Source organism: Gobio gobio (assembly GCF_949357685.1).
Source record: "Gobio gobio genome assembly, chromosome: 2".
Lineage (NCBI taxonomy): Eukaryota > Metazoa > Chordata > Actinopteri > Cypriniformes > Gobionidae > Gobio > Gobio gobio.
In genome coordinates this window covers 49,307,646-49,333,361 of record NC_137098.1, presented here as the reverse complement: position 1 = coordinate 49,333,361, position 25,716 = coordinate 49,307,646, and the positions used below count along the sequence as shown (strand labels likewise).

Genomic DNA, 25,716 nt, shown 5'->3' with positions numbered 1-25,716 from the left:
CAGTTTGTACAGTATAAAAACCATTACGCCCATGGAGAGTCCCCATAAACCACATATTCAAGAGCGTGTGTGTGTGCCGTTTTGTTCTTAAATTTAGTCTCTGGCCAATATAAGTGACCCCTGAATTACACATAATTGCACCAATGACCTTTCTTTCTGTTGCTTTGTCTCTCTGTCTCTCTCTTTCACTCAAGCACACTATTTCACTGTCCACTGTAGTTACTGGCCTCCTCGTCCATTTGAGTCACTGCAACACAATTTTCTGTTCACTTACACTTCTGATGGACTCACACTGTGAGGGTTCATCCAAGCTGACAATCAATGCACCTCCTCTGCCTCTCCTGTTCACTTTCTTTTCTTCTTTAATATTACTACTCCTTGGGGAGTTTTGCCAACTTGACCACAACCTTAAAAAAAATTAAGCGCCCACCACCCATAACGCAATGGCTTTCTCTAGTCAAAGGTATGTCATATGGCAACCTCTATTCATATATATATATATACATATACCGATCAGGCATAACATTATGACTAATATTGTGTTGGTCCCCCTTTTACTGCCACAACAGCCCTGACCTGTTGAGGCATGGACTCGGCCATCCATGTGATGTAAAAGAAAACGTAATTCATCAGACCAGGCCACCTTCTTCCATTGCTCAGTGGTCCAGTTCTGATGCTCACATGCCCACTGTTGGTGCTTTTGGCGGTGTACAGGGGTCAGCATGGTCACCCTGACTGGTCTGCGGCTATGCAGCCACATACGCAACAAACTGTGATGCACTGTGTATTCTGACTCCTTCCTATCAGAACCAGCATTAACTTCTTGAGCAATTTGAGCTACAGTCACTCGCCTGTTTGATCAGACCACATGGGCCAGCCTTTGCTCCCCATATGCATCAATGAGCCTTGGCCATCCATGACCCTGTCGCCGGTTCACCACTGTTCCTTCCTTGGACCACTTTTGATAGATACTGACCATTGCAGACCAGGAACACCCAATAAGAGCTGCAGTTTTGGAGATGCTCTGACCCAGTTGTCTAGCCATCAAAATTTGGCCCTTGTCAATCTCCCTCAAATCCTTACGCTTGCCCTTTTTTCGTGCTTCTAACACATCAACTTTGAGGACAAAATGTTCACATGCTGCCATCACTTGCCGTGATGAAAAGATAATCAGTGTTATTCACTTCACCTTTTTTTTATTAGTCAATTTATTTTTTTGTTAAAGGGATATTACAGAAGGCTAGCAGGATAGAAAAAATGAGGGTGGAGGGAAAATGCACTGTAATTTTGATCAGGTGTAATATTGTGATACAATAAGTATACATGATTTATTTTCATCCATAAAACTTGTGAACTTTTATATATAGTAAGACATAAGTGATCAGAAATGAAAATGTACTGAATAGTAGAAATTGCCCACACATTGAGTGGTTCACTAGTTTCAGTGGGGCTTTAATGCACTTATTATTTTTGTAACAATTTAAGGAGATTGTATAATTGTTTGCATTGTTATTGTACAATAGTCACCTTCATTATTGAAGCCACATTTTTTTCAGTAGTGGATCTACTGTGTAGGAAGTTATCGTTCTCATGGTAACATTGAAACAACATAATTTGTCATAACTTCCTCAAAAATAAGATGTGTTTGTGAAACAAAGCTCCATATTTCCAAATTGGACTTAAATCTATAACAATGTGGTGTAACTGGCCAATTCTGAGGGATTACGAAGACTTGGCGACAAGGCATTGCAGGCTATCATTAGTCAGGCGTTCAACAGAGACGTGTCTGTCTGCCGCATGCTCTCAGCTCCCTGTCAATACCTGCACTTAACGGTGAAAACAGATGTTCTTCTTCCATTCCTCCTCCCACGTTGAGTGTCACCTGCGTCTTAACAAGCTGTTTGTCGCTAGTGCTGCAGGGGGCTGGGTGGGATATTCTGGTGTCTGTGTTCATTAGCTGCCTCTGAGTCTTGCTCACACCTGGATTCCTTAGTCACCAATGTTTCTCTGTGTGACAAACAAGAGAAGAGAAGTGAAGCTTCAGCTCAGGCAGTGACAGGGCTTCTCGGCTAATTTCTGGATTGACAATCCCAAAATTGGCAAAGATTACCAACATAGAAGAGACCTCAAGCTCATCTAAGATTACTTGGAATTAACACCATAAACACATATAGCTGCCTACTCACTACTATGAGTGTGTATGTATCTGCTTATATATTCTGTGTATAGATTGTTAAAGGTCCCATGGCATGAAATTTTCATTTTATGAGGTTTTTCAACATTAATATGAGTTCCCCTAGCCTGAAAATTGTCCCTAAGTGGCTAGAAATTTTGATCGGTGTAAAGCGAGTTCTGGGTGTCTCTCTCTCTGCCTTTGAGAAAATGACAGCCCAGACGAGCTGATCTGGAATTTTCCTGTTATGACGTCATAACAGGAACAGATACCTCCCTTTCCTCCGCCCAGAGAATTTGGCACGCCCATGCAAGCGCTATATTTGTCCTCGAGAGATCATGGCTTGTGAACGAGTGAATGCTGGCAGTTTCTCAGTGTTTGGATGTACAAATGAAAACATAAGTCTTTTTTCAGTATCTTCTGATCTGTGATCAGTGATTTCTGATGTGTAGCTAATTATTCAAGTTCACACAGAACTTTATTATTCGTGCACACGCTGCGGCTTCTCTCTCTCCCAACAGAAGGGTGTTTTCGTGTTTTCTATCTTGTGAGTCAGTCTCCGGCTATGCTAGCCAGCTATTCCCACAATAAAATGGATCACATTTGATTACTGCTGTTGTATATTTGTTTGCGCTGTGTACTCAATGCGCGTCACTGACGCTTTTCATATGACAGGAAAATATCTAAAAATAATGTTATAATCAACACTTACTCGAAACTCGTTCATTTCGACAGCTGTAATGGTACATTATATGTGTCACAAAGTTGGTAGAATAATGATGAAGACGGACTCGGCGTGACTGGGACTCGTGTTTATTCAGAACTCTCAGATACAAACAAAATAAACTCGCGCTGACAGACAGCGCTCTCACAACTCAGTAGTTACTATAAATAACTTTGTTAGCAGTCGCTCCGTCTCTGGTCCGCAATGTCTGGTTCGCGAACTAATTATTCTTTTGAACCGGTTCTTTTTAGTGAACCGGTCGAACCAGTTCACCAAATCGGACTGAATCGTTCTAAACGGTTCGCGTCTCCAGTCAGCGCTGATCCATAATTTACTAAAGTTACTAACTTTCTGACATGAGTGACAGCCCCTCCGACTAGAAATAAACTAATAACCTGAAGTATATGCTAGTAACTACAACAGTTCCCTGAACTGAGACATGCTGAGAACTGATGAGAAGTCAACTCAGGTCCATCCATCTCTCTGGCAGGCTCATGCCTCGTAGACATCGTTAAACCACGCCCCCTCCGCTACAAGATCTAATACTCATTTCAAATGCAAAGATGTCAGCCAATCACAACAGTGGGCGTTTTTACTGAAGTCTCACAGCAGACACGCCTCTTGAAACGGGGCATTCAGCCACAGGGCAAACATCAGTATAGAAAAAATGCCTTTTATTTCTAAATTATGACATTTTATGATGTAAAAATCATACTAACAATATAACACTTGCTCTGTACCCACGCTCTCGGCCCGCCCTGCTTGCCATGCTGCTCAAGAAACATTTTCTTATTGCAGATGTTGAAAACCGTTGTGTTGCTTAATATTTTGTGGAAACCATAATTCTTTTCTTAGGTTTCTTTGATGAATAGAAAGAATAGCATTTGTTTGAAATATAAATCTTTTTTAACATTATAAACATCTTTACTGTCACTTTTTCCCAATTGAATGTGTCTTTGCTGAATAAAAGTATTAATTTCTTTTAAAATAACGTACTGACCCCGACATTTTGAAGGTTATTGGATATATTTAATTTTTAACTTAATATTTAAATATTTAGAAGAAGATCATTTAAAATTGCAAGATTTCGAATATGCTATTGTTTGTCATGTTTATTTCCTTGGCTAATTGTTTGTTTGTTTGTTTTTTGGGGGGTTGTTTTGCTGTGGTAGACTGAAAACCTTTGCATGCCTATTTACTGCACATGTCCTAATACTTAACAATTCAGCATATTGCTCTTGGTTGAACATACCCATTCATCATACAGCAGAAGGCTCTTAGCAGCTTTTATGTTAAATTGTTACTTTACGTGACATGATGTGAAGGCCAAATATGGTAACCCATACTTAGTGCACACACATTAGGAGCACCGTGGACACACACACCTGGAGGTGTCCGGGGAGCGATTGGGGGTTAGATGCCTTGCTCAGAGTCACCTCAGTCATGAGGGTGGAAGAGAACACTGTTCATTCACTCCCTTACCTACATTTTTGTGCCCGTATTGAGAACTGAACCCGCAACCTTCGGGTTACAAGTCTGACTCTCTAACCATTAGGCTGCCCCAAAGATTTTATAGCCTAATTTTCTTTCCTCCTGTTGAACAGTGGTCATTATGATACACTAAGGGCTAGATTTACTAAAAAAAAAATTGCAAATTAGTTAATTTGACAAATTAGTGTGAGAGTGCAATTCCATAAAAGCGCAGATGGGAATGGACAGTTCTGCGCTTGATCTACTGACGACACGCAAATTAAAGCACAGACGCAGCCGCATCATTTCCATAATGACCAGCACATCTACCTGTTAGCATAAATAACCCTGTCCACGCCTTTTCAGTGCTAATTTATCACTTTGCGTCTTTAGTAAATCCTGACAGTAGTTTTTCAATGCCAAAAGAGGGTTTCGCGCTGGCGCAAGCTGTTAATTAATCTGGCCCTAAATGTAGACATACACAAGTCACTGTGCTAAGAATGACTGCCATCAGAATGAATTTGAATGTAAGTTGAGTACTATGTATTCTGAGGCATTAAAAGTGACTGATGCTTTTTGACGACTGTAAATCCGGTCCATATTTACATTAAAACAACAGCATCATGTTCTTAAACTTTGCTTCTATGTAAAGGATTTGACTATTTATACAAAGAGACTCACTTGACACTTAAGTCTTGATTTTTCAAGCTGTTGTGATTTTTGTTTTGAGCCTTCATTATGCTGTTCCATTGAAGTCCTCTCAAAACCATTTTATTCATCGTTCATATCCTTCTTCAACTGTTCTTGTTCTCCCTTTTATCTTTATTTCTCCATTCACTCGTCTGACAAGGGCTTTTGAAGCTGGGTCATGAGAGCACATAATAATGGCATTATGATTCACTGATCTTCTACTGGAGCCCCTCCTTCCCTGAGCGAGCCACTTTTTAAAACCAACAGCGCCGACGACGATTAGCCTGGCTCTGTCCTGGCTAATGAGCTCCTTGTTAAAGTTTAATGTCTGTGTTCCACTGCAGTCAAGAATTTTAAGCGCCGGCTCCGGCTCTCTTCTGGAGAAGTGTGCCACGTTTGGGCTGTTGTTCCAGAGCATGCTGATGATGCTGTTAGTTTTGCACTTACAAACATGTCCCAGTTCTTTGGCCTGAGGGCCGGAGCTCAGAGGATTATTATGAACGCTTAGAAACTTTTCATCTCAAACGGTGTGTTTAGCACACTATTCCTTTATTACCTATTATAAGTCCGTTTTTGTAATAAATGTAGGGTTTGTAAAGCCTTGCAAGATTGGGTATGTGGGTAAGATGTCTCAGTCTGATATTCTAAAGGGACAGTTCATCCATAAATGAAATTCCTGTCATTATTATGTTATGACTTTTTGTGTCTTCTGGCAAACACAAAGATGATATTTTGAAGAATCTTTCAGCTTTTTGCTTGAACAGTTAAAGTCAGTGGGATCTAAACAACATGGCATCCCACTTACTTTCATTTAATGCAAACAAAGCACTGAGACATTTTTTTTATGTTTGGGTGAAGTGAACTATCCCTTTTAAGGATTGTCTAGCCAGTTTCAAGTCTGCTACTTTGATATGTTTAATCTTTTTCATCCTCCTCAAAATGAAGCTTGAGCTATTTAGTGCGGAAATAATGTTTGCAGCCAGAGTGCATTTTAATATAGGCCATTATGGCATTTGAAGCAGCTGTTGGATGGAAACATGTTGTATACAAATTTTAATGTTTATTTAACTCTCACATTGAAATTTTCCAGTAAAAATGTACATTAAAAAAGTAAATAGAAAGGTGGGCAGATTTTACCCAAATGAGGGTGTCTGACAAGTGAATGATCTGATAAAGTTGCATGTCTGCAGCACAAACATTCACCATTCTCGTATAATAAATAAAATATGTGCCCTTTTTCTCATCTCTTAGTGATCATGCTGGAGTGAGGAGACACAGAAGATCTATATGGTCTTTTGAACGTGAAGTTTCACACGTTGCAGAGCAGACGAGATCAAGGAAGACTGGAAGACAAGCGAAGAAGTGAAAGGGAGGAAGGAAGGAGTTGGTTGGACTGGCTGAAGGTGGAAAAAGAAGGGCTGGATGCTAGCCTCTATTAATTCTAGAAGTTCCCAGGTTCCTCAGAGATGGCCTCCAACTTCAATGACATTGTCAAGCAGGGCTATGTCCGCATGCGGAGCAGGAAACTGGGGGTGAGTAGTAATTAATAGCTTTTAGTGCACTTGATAGAGGCTTGATCTAATCGATACTTCAGTTCCAGGATTGTCATGTTTTGATTTTTTTCCCCCTTCTTTCAATTTGTCTTTTCAGGTCAGGTTTTTTTTTATTTAATTTTGTTATATTAATCATTTGTATGTATTTATTTCCGAGTTTTCTAGTTTCATTTTTGGTTTTTATAATCATTGTAGTTTAAATTTGGTGGAGGATTTACTTTGAAACAATTTTAATGATTACAAAGAAACAATACGTTGAATTAAACATGACATTTTGAAGTTGAAAGACGACATATTTTGTTGTACAATGGACTTGTAAAATGCTATCTTACAGCATTTAGTGAATAAGCTTATTATTATCGTATTAGTGTATTATTATGCCATGTATAAAAATGTATTATAGTTTAGGTTTTTACAATTATGTTATTTTTATTTTATTTTTGAATTAAAAAATATTAAAATAAAATTGTAGTGTTTGTTTAAATTTCCGTTAAAGGGATAGTTCTAGAGCTGCAACTAACGGTTATTTTTTCTGTCGACTAATCTAACGATTATTGGGGTTTTTTTTAGTCGACTAATCTAACGATTATTTTCCAGATTAATATGAAGATTCTTTTTTACTGATTATTGTATTTCAAAGAGGGTAGTGAATTTGTATATTATTTTAACATGAAATCAATGAATGATGACAATATTAATTGTATTTCAGGAAGGGTAGTGTACTTAAGCCATTTTATAATGAAATATATGAACGCAAGAAGCTTTTTAAACATTATGTATAACTAATGATACTATTCATCATAAAATGTATACAGAGTAGGCCTAATTAGGAAAAGTTGTTTACTATAATAGTCGAGTATGATTTACTTATTGATTTGTGTCAATAGTAAACGAAAATGCACTTGTATTTATCTGCAAAAGGTTCACATACAGGAGCTTTCAGCATAGTGTTAATGTCTAACTAGTCGTCTATTTTGAAGATATACATGTGCATAAACAACGACTAAAGCTGCCAGAAGTTTTTGCCCAAACTTCAAAGACACATTTAAATTATTAAAACTAGAGGCATATCTTAACTTTAATGTTACTTTAATCATGTAAACTACCTATATACAGCATGTTATTATGCATATGTGTTTGGGACCGAGGGGAACCGGGTCGCATTTCCAGCAGATATATGCTGCCCATAATAAATAAAAGCACGAGACGTACTGGGGTCGGAGAAGAAAACCGGAAAATGTGACCGAATGGACAATATTCGTCTGTATTTGCAATACACACGCCACGTTTCAGTTGCGCGAGACGAACATAGCCCAACTGGCGCGCACAGCTTCTGCTCTGCCACCGCGTGCAGTGTGAAACCGGCGTTACATAGCGAACAAAGCACAGTTTTATTCGGCTTCTGTTTAAAGTAGGCTACTCCCACACTTTTGAATGTCGCGGTCTGGATTTATATGATAATTTTCACTATGCCCGGGAGCAGAAGCCGCGATTATTCTAGAACAGTGGTTCTCAAAGTGTGGTACGAGTACTCAGGCTGCCTCTAGTGGTACGCAGAGGAATCACTAAATAAATGTTAAGACACGTATAATTTAAATTAATCTTTTTTTTCTTCTTTTTTTACATTTAAGTACAGTACAGTTTAACTTTACAACACATTTTAATTTAATCATTATTTAATTGTTTGATTTACCTGTATGTAAGCACAGTGCAGTGTTAATGTACAAACTGTGTATTTACAATGTTAAAGTGGCTGACAACAATAAATATTCTTATTAGGAATAAACTGCCTCGTTTTTCAACTGAGCAGATCTGTAGCTGAATAGTTAGGCCTACTACTGTATTTTAATGTTGGTCATTATGGTGGTACTTGGAGAGCCAAATATTTTCTGAGGTGGTACTTGGTATAAAAAGTTTGAGAACCATTGTTCTAGAATCTAGATCTTCTGTTCTATTCTAGAACGTAAATAATGTGACGAGATGTAATCGATGACGTCGACGCGTCGTTGCTGCCCTAGTTAGTTCACCCAAATTTACTCACCCTCAAGCCATCCTTGGTGTATATGACTCTCTTTTTTCAGCCAAACACAATCAGATTTATATTAAAAAATATTCTGTCTCTTCCCAGCTTTATAATGGGAGTGAATTGTACCTTGTTTTTTGAAGCCCAAAAGTATTAAACCAGGTGTTTAATAAAGGCCTTCTGAAGCAAAGCTATGCGTTTTTGTAAGAAAAATATATTTATAACTTCATAAACTGTAATCACAAGTTTCCAGTAATGGCTGTACATGAATTGAGTTCTGGCAGAAGAGGGATCTCTAACCTTGACAAACGCGGAAGTGCAGAGGATAGAGCAAAACACTGGTCACAAACAGATGTCTAAAATGAAAATTTTTAAAGAGAAATGTTGGAGGAGCTTGAGTTTGTTGCCCAGCCCTATTTGTTTGAACCGCGAGAGGCGTCTACCCTCACCTAAGCTTACGATACTCCTACATCATATGTTATAACGTTACACCAGAACTCGACTCTTTGCGGACGTGCTGACGGCCGTTACCGGAAGCAAGAGATTACAGTTTATAATTATGGATATTTTTCTTACAAAAACGCACCGCTTCACTTCAGAAGACCTTTATTAACCCCCTGGAGCTGTATGGATTACTTTTATGATGGATGAATGCACTTTTTTAGGCTTCAAAAAAAAGTACCATTCACTCCCATTATAAAGCTTGGAAGAGCCGAATATTTTTTAATATAACTCCAATTGTGTTTGGCTGAAAGAAGAAAGTCATATACACCTAGGATGGCTTGAGGGTGAGTAAATCATGGGATAATTTCATCATTTTTGGTTGAACTAACCCTTTAATAATTATGCTGGAGCCAAACATCATATATCATATATATTGTCTGTTGGTCAGCATTTGCTTTAATGGTGTCTGATAGGCAAGGTAATGAGTTCATTGCTGTATGTGGCATCAAAATGTCCAAGTATTGTTTATCATTTTATCCAGATCAGACTCGACGTCTTGCACAAAATATTGGCTCAGTTTTACTGGATAATTGTATGTTTTTTGAAGAGATTGAGCAAATTATTCCCTTGGAAGAGGCTTGTGAACCAATAATGGTGCAGGAGGTAGGGGGACTACATTCATACTACTAATTTAACCTCATCTCTGGCCTGGAGACCTCATTACAGCTTTACAATCTTCCTTTGACATGAGCTTCAGCCTCACTGGGTCTGAGAGCATCTCCTCTGCAGTCCCAGTTAGTTACACTTGCATATGTTTTTTTTGCCTCTGGAAAAATCTAATTCTTTCTTCATCTTCTTTTTGTCATTATACTTGTCATTTTTCATTAGTATTTTTTTTTCATTGTGTTTGTCTTTTGCTTTATTTGCATTACAATCACTTTCCATTACGAGTTTTCCTGCTCTGCATATGCTTTTATGATTACAAGCATATGCTTTTAAACTATTTCACTGCTGAAATCAATCTGGATTAGCCAGCTGCATTGATGTTTCAGAATGTCTAAGAAGTTCCAGCATTACCGTGTCTAGTGACTTTCTGAGTGCCTCTCGAACTCACGCACAGGTCGATGGCTGAATTATATAGTCAGCAGGATTGTGGTTACCGTGGCAGCAGTGGGGTTGTGACACATGGTCCCCCTGGGGAACGCAGTGCTAAATAATCTAAGAGGAGTTTATATTTTCTCCCGTTTCTTTCTCTTTTTTTTCTCCTCTCCCTTCATTCTCTCTTTTATTTCCCTCTCTTGTTACTTTTGCACGGAAACATCTTATGTATGCATGTGTGCTTGTCTTTGTCTCTCCTTTTTGCTTTCCTGTGCTGTGTAAACTCAAAACGGGCACCGTTCCTCCATCATTGTTTAACAAATGGCTTTCCTAATTGTAAGTCAATTTCCTTAGTCTATTTAATATTATGCTTGTGCACGTAATGCAAGCACAATATCGTAAATCCCCGCTTATGCACAGCTAATACTATTTACATCCTTACTGCTGCCTCTGCTCTGATTTGGCAGCAGCAGTGAGTGCGTGGCGGCATTTGCATTTGTGTCTGAGCTGTGACAAGTCCTATCTCTCTCTCTCTTTCGCTTTTTTCTGGCTGTAGAGGAACTAGCCTCCACAGATTGTGTTTTAACTAATCCATTTTCATTGGCAAAAAGCTCCCATATTACAGCATTTTCATCATATTGTTCATCTGAGAGTTGTATTGAATGCGGGTGGTAAATATTTTGTAAGGCTTTGACCACCCAGGTTTATTTAGTCTTTGCCATGTTTGTTAAAGAAGAGGATTGTTTAGCGAGTTCTTATTCATATTTGACTTGGATTGTAACTTTTTGTAAGACCTGGAACTTACTGACTGATGCCACAATTCACATGCACACCCATGCATTGTAAATCATATGATATTTCAATTAAAAAAGTCTAGATCTCTAAATCTCTATTGCAGTCTTGGTGGTATGGTAGGGTGGAATTTAATTACCAATATTGATGATACTAAAGTTAATAAGAACACCACCGGAGGACTGTTGTGACGAAAAAATTCTGTGAAGACAATTTGAAAGTTAAGTATATTCTAGCTTTCAATGGGTTGAGGTCAGGACTCTGTGCAGGCCAGTCAAGTTCCTCCACACCAAACTCGCTCATCCATGTCTTTATGGACCTTGCTTTGTGCACTGGTGCGCAGTCATGCTGGAACATGAAGGGGCCATCTCCAAGCTGTTCCCAGCTTCCCACAAAGTTGTCCAAAATGTCATGGTACGCTGAAGCATGAAGAGTTCCTTTCACTGGAACTAAGGGGCCTAGCCCAACCCCTGAAAAACAACCTCACACCATAATCCCCCCTCCACCAAACTTTACACTTGGCACAATGCAGTCAGGCAAGTACCATTCTCTTGGCAACCGCCAAACCCAGATTCGTCCATAGGATAACCAGACAGAGAAGCATGATTCGTCACTCCAGAGAACACGTCTCCACTGCTGTAGAGTCCAGTGGCGGCGTGCTTTACACCACTGCATCCCACGCTTTGCATTGCACTTGGTGATGTAAGGCTTGGATGCAGCTGCTCGGCCATGGAAATCCATTCCATGAAGCTCTCTATGCGCTGTTCTTGAGCTAATCTGAAGGCCACACAAAGTTTGGAGGTCTGTAGCTATTGACTGCAGAAAGTTGCCGACTTCTGTGCAATGTGCCCCTCAGCATGTGCTGACCCCGCTCTGTGATTTTAAGTTGCCTACCACTGAGTTGCTGTTGTTCCTGGTTGCTTCCACTTTGTTATAATTATACCACTAACAGTTGACCATGGAATATTTAGTAGTGAGGAAATTCACCACGCTTGAATTCACTGAGCTCCTGAGAGTGACCCATTCTTTCACAAATGTTTGTAGAAGCAGTCTGCATGCATATGTGCTTGATTTTATACACCTGTGGCCATGGAAGTGATTGGTGATTTTGAGGGTGTGTCCCAATACTTTTGGTAATATAGTGTGTGTAGATTGATAGATAGGTAGGTAGGTATAGATAGATTGATTAGCATCCACTCGAGCGGATGATATTGCTTGTACAGCATTTATGTTGTCAGCTGCTTTAAATGCTCAAGCACTTTAAAGCAGGATGGATTCTGATTGGCTGTCAATGTATTTATCATTCATCAGCTGAAAAAAATATACCTCAGTCGCTTTACATGTTGCCATCAGGCAGCTGGGCGAGTCTAGTCAGCCTTTCATCACACTGTTCCAGACCACTGTCTCTATATCCCTTCCCCCTCCCTTCCTCTTCCTCTACGTTCTAACTTCACCTCCCTCGTCAAGCTCCCTGTGCACCTCTAGGGATGCTAATTAGCCAGACTATATGCCTCTCTATCTCTCCCTCCCTTTCTCACTGTCTATCTCTGCGGCCCACTTAGGGACCAAGAACCCCAATCAGACTAATCAGAGCGCTGTTTAGCATTCTGCTCGGGTATCGACAGCCCAGTACCGCCGGCCCCTCTGCCATGCTGGAATTACCCTAATTGCTCCTCAGCCACTGCCAGCCCGTTTGAGTGCATTTGCAATAGTAAACGGCCCAACACCAGGCATCACAATTATGAAACAACCCCAGACGTTAGATGGGGAGGATGTTGGTCGATGCAGGTGACAAAGACCAAAAATCAAATGGACATACATTGCAATACCACACTTTGTCCCTCATAGAAGCATAGCAAAAAAGGGCTAAGCAAAGATCAGAAGCTACTGTGAGGACAGAGAGGACCTGAATTTTAGAATAGTTTCAGAAAATCCCCAACAGGTTTCAGTGGACACAGTCAGTAATCTGCCATTTTAAATTTAGTCCTGCCTGAGAGGAAGTGGTTTAATTTTAGCTTTAAGCCTAGCAACTGTTCTTACAATAGTGTCATTATTCCTTTGACCATCCAAGGATGCCAAGCTGACTTCTGTCAGATCTCAAAGGAAGAGCAGATGAGAGATGAACAGCTGACAAAAAAGGCAGAAATGGATTCATACCAAGGGCAAACAGACTCATTTATAGGCTTGTTATCCTATGAAATGTTGCCACATTCTGCCTCTGTTATATCTCTGCTTCTTCCTTCCAATAACTAAAGCCTTTCACTGCTTCAGTTTAAAATCGGAATTCTCCCTGTGCCTCCATAAGCTGTTACTGTGTCCTTCATTCTCTTTCTCCTGCCTCAGTGCCTCTTCTCTTATATTGACCTGCAGTAAGCACTTGAGATATGTGTTGTGTATTCTTCCTTGTTTTTAACACATTTGATTTGACTGCCCTAACAATTTATTCTCCATGTAGAGGTTTAAGGGTTACAGCACAATATGAAGATAACTGCACATTTTAATACAGAGTACGGATACAGTGTGAGATTGACCCTGAAACAAAATTAGCATGGTTACCATGGTTTCTTTCAAAAAATAAGGAAGCAGCTTAATTATGCTGTAAGCCATAATTGAGCAAAATAACATTCAAAATCACACTGTTGTAGTCTTGCCGATATTCAGTACAGTGGTATGATGGCCATTGCCAGTGAGATCATTGCTTTCATACAGCAGCTCAAAGCAATACATTAATATCAATTATTTGACATTTCAGACACACTCTGCTAGTAAAAATGAATCCAAAAGAAACCAAAGCAGGATTGGAATTGGAATTGCATGCAGCAAACACAAACAAGTGGAGTCATACAAGCTGCTGTTATATACACTGCCATTCAAAAGTTTATATATATATATATGTGTGTGTGTGTGTGTGTGTGTGTGTGTGTGTGTGTGTGTGTGTGTGTGTGTGTATATATATATATATATATATATATATATAAATGGGGGAAAAAAAAAATATATATATATATATATATATATATATATATATATATATATATATATATATATATATATAAAATATATATATATATATATATATATATATATATATATATATATATATATATATATATATATATAAATACATAAATACATTTATATTTATTTTGTGTTTATTTATTCTTGTGATGGTAAAGCTGAATTTTCAGCATAATTACTCCAGTTTTCAGTGTCACTTGATATTTCAGAAAATATTCTAATATGCTGATTTGCTGCTCAAGAAACATTTCTTATTATTATCAATGTTAAAAACAGTTCTACTGCTTTATACTTTTGTGGAAACCATGATACAATTTATTTTCGGATTCTTTGCTCAGAAGGGACTTCCTATTCATCAATATAACACATCTTTGCTAAATAATAGTATTAATTCCTTCCTAACATTTGAAAAGTTGTGTAGGACCTCCTTCGAACAGTATAAGAAACTTTTGTCCACTTTCATTAGTTTCAATTACTTTTTGCTGACAGTTGTTGCTAAAACCAAGTTAAATGTAGTAATTTTAACTCTTAAACTATGGTACTTTTACACAAAATATGGTTACCATGATAAAGGGAGTGACACCAGGATGGATTGTATTTGGTTTGTGTGTGTATATGCCTCTATGTTTTGTGTATTAATGTTGTGCGGACAGATATAACAAACAGTAAATAGCAGTGAGAAAGGGCACGCCTCACGCACACACACACACACGCACACACACACACACACGCACACACACACACACACACACACACACACACACACACACACACACACACACACACACACACACACACACACACACACACACACTCAGTCGCTCTCTGCTGATGCTGTTGCACAGTCTGTTTACAGAGGATTAGTGGAACCTCAGGGGACAATATGATGCAAACAAGGGATCAATCTTTTACCTGCTGTGAATGGAAAAACATGCAGCTAACTTCCTCCATTTCTCCATAAGATGGGTCCAAGCATTCGAGTGGCAATAACATTAAGGTCAGCTTAGATGACAAAAACAAAAGCTCATAAGCTCAGGTCAGCTTTCTATTAATCTTCTCAGCAGGAAATTGGACATGCTGTAAGATGCATGGAATTTCCTAAGGCAAGATTTTATCATTTGGACTCCTCTTAGTCCAAATCACCTATTGATATGTTCATTCATGGACAATATGGTTAAAAGCATGTGGACTCTGTTGTTAAGCCTCTCTGTTTTATTTGAGGGGCAATGCAGGGCTTTCATTATACAAGCCTGATGACTAATGCAATGTTTATGACTGTGTGAGTCAGAATGTAACTTCATTTAAAAACAGAGTCTAAACACCAGGGTATTTGATCAGAGTCTAAACACGGTGACTTTAATTCGCTCTAAAGGGTTACTGAGGCAAAAAAGACAAATGATTCTCCGTAAAGAATGAACTTTTTCCTGGTTAACTCAATTCAGTTTAAATGTTATAGTTTCTTAAAACACAAAGGAAAGTGTAAAGCTGAACTGCTGTTTCTCAGAAAGCCTATACATCAGGCTGTTCTGATAAAGGATTGTGATGGTTGTTGAATAGATGATAAAGAAATAAAGTTGCCCAGGAACAATTTCCAGTAGATTGCACTAAGATGGGTGAACGTGAAGACCTGTGATGATGATGATGATGATGATGATGATGGTGATGATGACGATGATAGAGAGCGGGACTAGCCTTGGGATGGCTGGAGCACTTGCCTAAATGGACTAGGGTTACCGTGGCAACTGTAGGATTTGTCATTGAAGGACATCAGAGGTATAAACAGAAAATAGCTTTTATGGCAGGAGGTCGATCAAGGGAGAGAGAGAGTGTGTTTACAAAAGATAAAGACAGATCACAACTGGTGTAGGTTTAATTGGGAGCTTTCATATTGAACAAATAACACATTTGTCTAGCAGAATAACTTGTTTTAGCTTTGGAAGGAAATGTTCTTCTAAGCCAGTATTTTTCTTTTTCTTGTCTTTTTTTACCCTTGCATATTTACAATAATGTGTCTCTGTGCCACAAACAGCATCATAATGTACATTACCCATTAGTTTCTCAGTGTAACCACCTGACAGAAAAATGACCAATCCCATTGTGATTTTCATCGCTCAAATGTTTGTTTCGGAGGTTTAACCAGAATAAACATTCTTTTTGTTTTTTAAAGAAATTGACACTTTTTTTTAAAAGATGGCATTAGATTGATCAAAAGGGACATTTATAATGTTACAAAAGACTGGAGTAATGATGCTGAAAATTCAGCTTTGCCATCACAGGAAGAAATTACATTTTAAAATCTTAAAATAAAATAGAAACTGTTATTTTAAATTGTAATATTTCACAATGTTACTGTTAATGTAAGACATTACAAATCTTACGGACCCAGAACTTTTGACCAATAGTGTATCTGTATCTGTATCAGTTGATTTTTATATTTTATCATATTTTTAGATTACCTTTGCATTTAGAACACTGTAACAGTTAATCTTTAAGAGCACTAATAAGTAATCACTAAACACTGTTAAGTTTAAGGAATGTCTTTTTTTTTATTTTTAATTATGCCTAAATTCACTTTAAAGGTCCCATGGCATGGCATTTTTCTATTATTTTATAATGTTTCCTGAGCTGTACTTATATTGTTAGTATGACTTTTACATCATAAAATGTCATAATTTAGAAATAAAAGGCATTTTTTCTATACTGCTGTTTGCCCTGTGGCTGAATGCCCTGCTTCAAGAGGCGTGTCTGCTGTGAGACTTCAGTAAAAACACCCACTGTTGTGATTGGCTGACATCTTTGCATTTTATATGAGCGGAGGGGGCGTGGTTTATCGAGGCACGAGCAGGCACGAGTCTGCCAGGGAGACGGATGGACCTGAGTTCACTTCACATCAGTTCTCAGCATGTCTGAACTGTTTTAGTTACAGCATATACTTTAGGTTATTAGTCTATTTCTAGTCGGAGGGACTGTCACTCATGTCAGAAAGTTAGTAACTTTAGTAAATTATGGATCAGCGCTGACTGGAGACGCGAACCGTTTAGAACGATTCAGTCCGATTTGGTGAACTGATTCGGTTCACTAAAAAGAACTGGTTCAAAAGAAAGATCGTTCGCGAACCGGACATCACTAATGTATCAGAGACTGAGCTCAGCGATTGCTAACAAAGTTATTTATAGTAACTACTGAGTTATGAGAGCGCTGTCAGTCAGCGCGAGTTTATTGTGTTTGTATCTGAGAGTTCTGAATAAACAGTCACACCGAGTCCGTCTCTTCATCATTATTCTACCAACTTTGTAACACATGCAAAGTACCATTACAGCTGTCGAGATGAACGAGTTAAAAGTAAGTGTTGATAATAGCATTATTTTTAAAATAAAATAAAAGCGTCAGTGACGCGCGTTGAGTACACAGCGCAAACAAAGACACAACAGCAGTAATCGGATGTAATCCAGTTTATTGTGGGGCTAGGCTGGCTAGCCCGGATATGCTCAAGCTTACCCCCCTTCTGCTTAATCTCACGCCGCATTTGGTGCCTCCGCTGTGGGCCAGATGCAGTACTGTGGGTCGGGGATGTTGAAGGCCGAGCTTCGGCGTGTGTGAGGTTTATCTCTGCTGATGTTGAGCAGAAACTCATGACTGTATGCACATTTTAGAACCGATAGACGCGACGAGGACGTACAAAAACACTGACTCACAAGATATAAAACACGAAAACACCGTTCTGTCTGGAGAGAGAGAAGCCGCATTGTGTGCACGAATAATAAATAATTAGCTACACATCAGAAATCACTGATCACAGATCAGAAGGAACTGAAAAAAGACTTCTGTTTTCATTTGTACATCCAAACACTGAGAAACTGCCAGCGTTCACTCGTTCACAAGCAATGATGCAATGATCTCTCGACGAGCGTTTGCATGGGCGTGCCAGATTCTCTGGGCGGAGGAAAGGGAGGAAACCGTGCCTGCTTGGACGTCAAACCAGGAGACTTCAGGATTGGCTAGTCTGGCCTGTCATTTTCTCAAAGGCAGAGAAAGACAGCCACAACTCGGTTTTACACCGATCAACATTTCTATCCACTTGGGGACAATATTCAGGCTAGGGGAACTCATATTAATGTTGAAAAACCTCATAAAATGAAAATTTCATGCCATGGGACCTTTAAATTATGAATTTTAGTTTTCAGTGGACAAAATAGGGAATATTTTCAACATATGGTCATTTATTGATTCTCTGTATTTAAAAAATGATTGGCGTATTAGTATTGTCCAAAATACCAATATATTTTATACCATGCTGCATTTCTTTAAAAAAAAGTACCTTGACAGTGAATCCACTGATTTTACTCACTGAGGCAAATTTCTTCTTGCCTTTGGCACATGGTGTCGTGAGTGTTATTTTTGGACCGTATGTGTGTTTCAGATCTATCGGCGCTGCTGGCTGGTGTTTAAGAAGTCGTCCAGTAAAGGACCTCGCAGACTGGAAAAATACCCTGATGAGAAGTCAGCCTACATCAGAGCCTGTCCTAAGGTACACCTCTCACTGCAACAGTTCAGCCGAGGTCTAATCTAAGCTGTGAAAATGTCACGGGAGAAATGAAATATTCGAGGAAAACATTCAAGTGTCACTTTAGTTCTCCAATTATACTAACAGCCACGTAGAGCGCGTTCATACTGCGAAACCTGCCTGGCAAGATTATGAGACCGCCAGTGTGTAAACAGATACATTTTTGAATAAAACTATCCACTCTCACGATTTGCTCTAACTTTGCTGACTCATGATCCTCCGGTTTCTGTGTGTTTATCAGTCTCATTTGCCTTTCTTCACTGCACTCTGCTGCTCCCACAACCCGCTATAGACCATGAAAGATAAATTAGATGATTAAGAGAGCGCAAGTGCCTTTCCAAATGATGCGAATGAATAACTAGGCTCTGTCAGTATTTCAGAGTTTGCATTGGTTTCCCTTTTCTATGTTCACACAGGTGACAGAGATTAGTAATGTGAAAAACATCACAAGATTGCCTCGTGACACGAAGCGGCAAGCGGTGGCCATCGTCTTTACAGATGACACCTCTCGAACCTTCACCTGTGAATCAGGTACATTTTCTTCAACATTAACATGGCATTAGCAGTCTATACAGTCTGATGATGTGCTGCTCTCAGGCACATTGACATAATGCATCTCCTAGTGTGTGATTTATTCATAGAACATATTCATTGAAAGAACATGTTCATTCATTGACATCATTGAATCATTCTGTTCTCCCAGAGCTGGAGGCTGAAGAGTGGTTTAAAACCTTGTCTATCGAGTGCCTGGGGACACGTCTTAATGACATCAGTCTTGGAGAACCAGACCTCCTTGCTGCGGGAGTTCAGTGTGAACACACCGGTAAGAGACTAAAGCCATTTGCACTATTGTTTACCAACAAGCTGGATTCCTGTAGCTTGTTTGCTACAGGAATCCAATATGGCCTCAGATTTGTGGCTTACTTTAGCACTTAGTTTAATCTACACTGTCAAAACGCATCCTGTTAAATGTATGGTATTGATGACATGATGCCTGTGTGTTTTACAGCTTTAATCTCTATATTTCAATATACAACAGTTAGATCTGGTCCCATGGGACTGCTCATCATTTGTCATTACTGCATTCTAGACAGGCAGCATTTCTCTCAGTGAGCAGCAAAGACGAAGGAGAAAACCTAGATAGTTTTTGCTATACTACTATCGTTGCATCACGGATTGTAGTTTTAAACGTTTTTGTGGTGAGTAGTTGTTTAAACCTCAAACCTGTGGTTTATTTATAAAGATGCCGCCAATTAGAACATTTGCAACGTGGTTTTCGGAGTTGAGGTCCGGGCGTTCACTGGGCAGTCATCACTCATGTACCCCGCCGAGAACAGCACCTGATAGCACACTTACATCTCAGAGACGTCTATTTGATGTCTGTATTTACATCTGCAATATGTACTTTTTAGAGTGTTTCCTCATCTGCAATACGTCTCTAAGACTTTTCCTCAGATGTTAAATAGGCCTGTTGTTGAATAGGCTTTTTCCTAAGATGTTTATCAGATGTTTTTACACAGTAGATGTTTTCCAGATGTCCAGGTCTTTAGCAGACATCTTAGAGACGTACCTGTGCTATCTGGGGCCTGATCTCTCAAGTCCTTCTGACATTTGGCACTGGCTTTGATGTCTTTGTAGTGGTTCAACATGAGATTTAATTTGTTTTGGGTTCAACCTAATGTATTTCATCATTGTCATCACATGTAATTCCTAATTTTTTACCTGCAAAAAACAAAATATAATGCAATGTTAAACCATTTACAGTTTTTTTTTACCATACTGTAGATGGTAAGGTAACTAACAGATAACCAGTTAACAGGTTCTTGCTGTAGCATTTTTACAGTACTTTTTTTTTGTCAGTAAGAATTTCAAACATTGTTTAAAGTGTAGGAACCAAACTATTAACCTGATACCTAGTTCTTCAGTTTCAGTCTCTCATTGTTTTTTTCTTGCAGAGCGCTTCAACGTGTTCCTGTTACCCTGCCCTAATCTTGACATCTACGGGGAGTGTATGATGCAGATCACGCATGAAAACATCTACCTGTGGGATATTCACAACCCTCGCACCAAGCTAGTAACCTGGCCGCTTTGCTCACTGAGGCGCTACGGACGGGATGCTACACGCTTCACCTTCGAGGCTGGCAGGTGAAGCACATTTAAGATATCATCTGAATTTAAAGCCAACGTCAAGACCAATTCACAAGAACTTGTGAAATTTGTAATGCGTATTTCGCTTTGGTGAGGTCATGTATATGTAGGAGAAACATGGAAGCAGAGGAGGGAGCCATTGAACTGTGGACCTCCTAAAAGGATATATTGAGTGGATTACAAGGAGTTCAATGGCAGATTATGTGTCCTTATCTCTTGCATTGCTTTGATCAAATAATGAAAGAAGATTCGCATCGCCAGCTGGATGCCCTTTGAGAGAGAAGTTGAGAGAGTTTGTAGAGATAAGTTGAGTCTGGTGTAACACTGACCCCTAGTGGATATTATACTGTAACACACAAAGCATGTGTAGTGTATAGGTTATTTCTTTGCCGTTCATCACTTTTTCTTTGCTTGATTGTGTATTACTATCGTGTTTGTTTTTGTGTCAGGATGTGTGACAGCGGGGAGGGCCTGTACACTTTCCAGACACGGGAAGGAGAGCAGATCTACCAAAGGGTTCATTCTTCCACTTTAGCTATAGCTGAGCAGCATAAGAGAGTCCTAATGGAAATGGAAAAAAACAGCAAGGTAACGAAAGCATACGGTGGGTCCAAAAGCCTCAGACTACATTGAAAATATTAGTTTGAAAATATCATTTAAAAAGGGGAATCGACAAAATGTTGACACATTTAAAACCAAGACACGTTTTTACACGTAAAAAAAATTTGTCTGCACTGTTTCTAGGTCACTATAAACAATATGTGACATTGACCTTGTGAATGTCTTTGTACAAAAGATGTTATTTGAAACAATCTCAAATCAAGTATATACTCTGCTGTTCATATTTATTTATACCGTTCATTTTTATTTATACCGTTCATTTATGTGATCAAAAGTACAGTAAAAACAGTAATATTCTGAAATGACTATTTTTAATTTTAGTATATTTCAAAATGTCATTTATTACTGTGATGGCAAAGCTGGATTTTCAGTATCTTTACTCCAATCTTCGGTGTCACATGATCCTTCGGAAATCATTTTAACATGCTGATGGTTCTAATATGCTGGTGCTCAAGAAACCTTTCTTAGTATTATCAATGTTGAATACAGTTGTGCTGCTTAATATTTTTGTGGAAACTGATACAATGTTTTTGGATTCTTTGATGAATAGAAAGTACAAAAGAACCTCATTTATTTGAAATAGAAATTACTTGTAACAATGTGTAAACCTTTACTGTCTCTTTTTGACCATAGTAGTGCATTCTTGCTGATAGTGTAATTAGTAATGGACATTTTTTATGCTAAATAAAATCGGTCTCAGACACCACTGTAGTTATATGCTCACACACACACACACACACACACACACACACACACACACACACACACACACACACACACACACACACACACACACACACACACACACACACACACACACACACACACACACACACACACACACACACACACAGTGCTTATTAAAACAAGACTGGAGATATTGCAGTCTAAATCAACTGATTTACTTCCTGTTATAGAACTTTTTTTAAAACATCAGAACTGATGCCATAATTGTGTTGTTATAATCAACCTAATTGAAATCCTTTCCCCTCTCTCCTCTCACATCTGTCCACAGCTTTTATCTAAGGGTTCAGAGGGGACGTCCTACCCCTGCACACCGACAGCAATCTTACCCCGAAGTGCTTTCTGGCACCACATCAACGGATCTCAGGCTGGGGTAGACTCTGCCAACGGTGAGATTGAACCGTGGGATGTATTTATTTGACCAGCATAATAGTCTGCAAAGAAGTATTGTTGTTGGAAATAGTGCTCCCAGAAAATGTCTCGAAAAACACAATATTAAAGTCTTTTATCAACAATCTTGTGACATGTAGCCTTGAAGCAACATAATATAACTGTGTGAACCCGTTGTTTGAAAAAAGCAAAAATAAAAAAATCAAGTTCCTCACACAGTGACAAACATACAAACAACACCTATTTGTGCATCCGTGTGAATTCATTTCCATTCAAATGCACACTAAGATTAAGATTCTTTTTGAAGAAATTAATACTTTTCTGCATCAAGGATGCATTAAAGAAATTCATATTATATAAAATATTTACACAAAAATACTATGCAGCAGAACTGTTTTCAACATTTTAAAATATATTAACATAGAAAACAGTTATTTTAAATTGCAATAATATTTCACTGTATTATTATTTTACTGTAATTGTGATCAAATAAATGCAGCCTTGATGAGCAGAAGAGACCTTTCAAAAAAAATCTTATCGACTACAAACATTTGAACAGCAGTGTAAATATGGTTCCTTCTGTTAAGTTAGAATAACATCTGATGGCTGTTTTATAATTGTTGGTGTTTTATAATTGTTATATTTTTTTTGTTTAAAGCAGCTGTTTTGGGGCTTTTATTAACACTTCTCATCTTCATTCAGGTGACATCTATGGTGATACCCAACCAGGAATGGACACTGACTTATTCTCTAAACGCCTTCCTCCAGAACGACACTCGACCCTTCCTGTGGGCCACGGCTGCCCTCAACCCCCGACGCACTACCCCACGTACCCCAGCGAGTGAGCGGCTTAGCAGTGAAACTTTCCAGTTTTTCACCTCTTGACCTCCCTCCACACTGCACTCTGCCCTAAGTTTTTCCATCAGCTCTTCTTCAGCAGGGGAAGATCCATGCTGCCATGCTGCCTCAGTTCCCCCTGAGCCTGCCAGCGACGCTGAGGGCACTTACTGTGGAAAGAGGGAAACGCACTGTGAAGCTTGAAGCGCTTCGATTGGAGCAGGGCACACAGACCCTTAAAACTGACTTCGGAGATGCGAGAAAGTGTTGGAACTGGCTCAGTCGCTTCACAGTGCAATATGGTCACACTTGCTGGGTTTCTGTGGGAGTAGAGACTGTACTGTAGGTGCTTAATACTTCTCAGTAGTATCTCTTATTCTAACTCTAATCTCATGCACGCTCTTCAACCCTATGCATGTCCCCCAAGGTAAACAGCTTAGCTACGAAGGAGTTTCTTAGACACCTGTAGAAGCCCCGACCCACGAGGGTGTCTAAGAAACCACGGCGGCCCGGCGGAAGGGCCTACAGAGTTTCAGTTTAAACACTTCTGCTCTTTGGAATAAGTAATCCAAAGCGTGTTTTGATCAGATGCTTTAATCATAATTTGATTGGCATGTCTGTAAGACTTCCCAAGCCCAGAAGACTCTGAGGAACTGGGAGCACTTTCCGAAAGTGGCATTTTCTATGGTCGTGCATTTTGTTTCTCCTTTTCCCTTTCTTTAAAGTGACTAAAATGAACAGTTGTAATGTACAAAACTGACTCTGCCATTTGGACGGAAGTGAGGGTTAGTACTCGCTCGCGTGCTTTGTGTTCTTGTTGATCGTTTCAGAGAGACTGGTCCACCGTTTTATCTGGAAGATATTGTGAAGGTCAGAGATCCAAGTACAGAGGAGATTATGAATATACCCAGCTGAGGTGGTCGAATGAATTATTTATTTATTTATTGAAGTTTACCAACAAAGCACAAGACAATTTGCAGTGTATAGAAGTAAGCTTTCTTTAGCAGCTCAGCAGTTCTTTATGTAAAAGGGTTTATACTAGCACTGTAAAAGAGGAGGAAAACATCTTCAACACAAGGTGGTAGGTCTTGTTTCTTGCTTTCCATGCTTGTCAACTATTTCCAGTCATTTCCATGAAATTGATGAAAGGTACCATAATTGCTTTTATTTCTCAGCAGATATTTACACTGCCTGGCCAACAACAAAAAAGTCGCAGTTTGGATTTAAATAGGCAAATGCATAAGTCTATGATTGTATCATTATTGCAGTGATTATTATGTTTATAGCATGTTATATGTTTGGCAACAGTTCTTCGAACCCTATTTGATGGACCACGTAGGAAGACACATCATGGCCATATTCCAGGATGTCAATGTCAAGATTCATCAGTCTCAAATTGTGAAAGAATGGTTGGGAGGGAGCATGAAGGTTCATTTTCACACATGAATTGGCACCTCTGAGTCCAGACCTCAAATTCATTGAAGGTCTTGGGGATGTTCTGGAGTAGAATTTTTTTGGAGTTGACTCTTGCATTGTCAATACAAGACCAAACATTGCACCTCTATTTCCATCAAGAGGTGCATACATTTTTGGTCCAGATCTAATGCAGGCAGCTGGAGTTTGATCAAGCTGATTGACCAGCAAGGAGAAACTGGTTAACCAAGGAAGTCTTGCTTTTTAAGAAGTATGGTGGGAACACCAGCATGCTATTCTGGCCATTTCAGTATCATTCCCTGTGCTCTCTCTCAACTATCCATATAAATACAAGTGTCATAAAGGCCCAAAACTAAATGAACACATCCTAATATGCAGCTCAAAACAGCAGATGTGCAGTCTGATCTGATCAAACTTGTTTGAAACAGAATTCACTCGGTTGTATTCTCCAATTAAGCTACAGTCCTAAAGGTAACACTTTGATGATATTAAAAAAAAAAAAATTTTTTTTTAGTAGATGCCCTTGCGAACAGTTAAAAAAATTGTGACAACTCTTAAATGTTTGTTATTTTCAATATATATTTCAACAGTGACACAGCCTTTTGAAGATAAGCACCTTTCATTTGACCTTTAGTTCTATGTACCATGTCTAATTATCAGTCACTCTCTGTAAAGGTGCAACAATCTGCCCACATAATTTAAAAAATATATATATATTTGAAAGAAATTAATACTTTTATTCAGCAAGGATTCATTTAATTGATCACAAAAAATATCAGCTTTTTTTGGATCAAATAAATGCAGCCTAAGGCTGAAAATTCTTTCAAAAACATAAAACATTTTAAAGGTAGTGTATGTATTGTAGCTTATGGTAGAAATGCTTCCCTGTATGTCCCGGTTTTGCAGTTTGCACAGTTGTTCTTATCAATTGCTTTGCAGTGCTATCCATTAAAAATATATATTTATAAAAATAAAAAAACATGGCTGTTGGTA

At 38.8% G+C, this 25,716-nt stretch overlaps 1 protein-coding gene across 1 annotated transcript in view; it reads left to right on the top strand.

Annotated features, from left to right (window-relative positions):
- Positions 1 to 25,213, top strand: part of dok4 (docking protein 4) — a 55,073-nt gene extending 29,860 nt beyond the window's left edge. Inside the window, exons 2-9 of the mRNA XM_079810827.1 lie at positions 6,309 to 6,589; positions 18,406 to 18,513; positions 18,966 to 19,080; positions 19,253 to 19,372; positions 20,505 to 20,694; positions 21,147 to 21,285; positions 22,334 to 22,451; positions 23,155 to 25,213. Coding sequence (XP_079666953.1) covers positions 6,524 to 6,589; positions 18,406 to 18,513; positions 18,966 to 19,080; positions 19,253 to 19,372; positions 20,505 to 20,694; positions 21,147 to 21,285; positions 22,334 to 22,451; positions 23,155 to 23,297 — 999 coding nt within the window. The 5' untranslated portion in view covers positions 6,309 to 6,523 and the 3' untranslated portion in view covers positions 23,298 to 25,213. The remainder of the gene's footprint in view (positions 1 to 6,308; positions 6,590 to 18,405; positions 18,514 to 18,965; positions 19,081 to 19,252; positions 19,373 to 20,504; positions 20,695 to 21,146; positions 21,286 to 22,333; positions 22,452 to 23,154) is intronic.
- Positions 25,214 to 25,716: the final 503 nt, after the last annotated feature.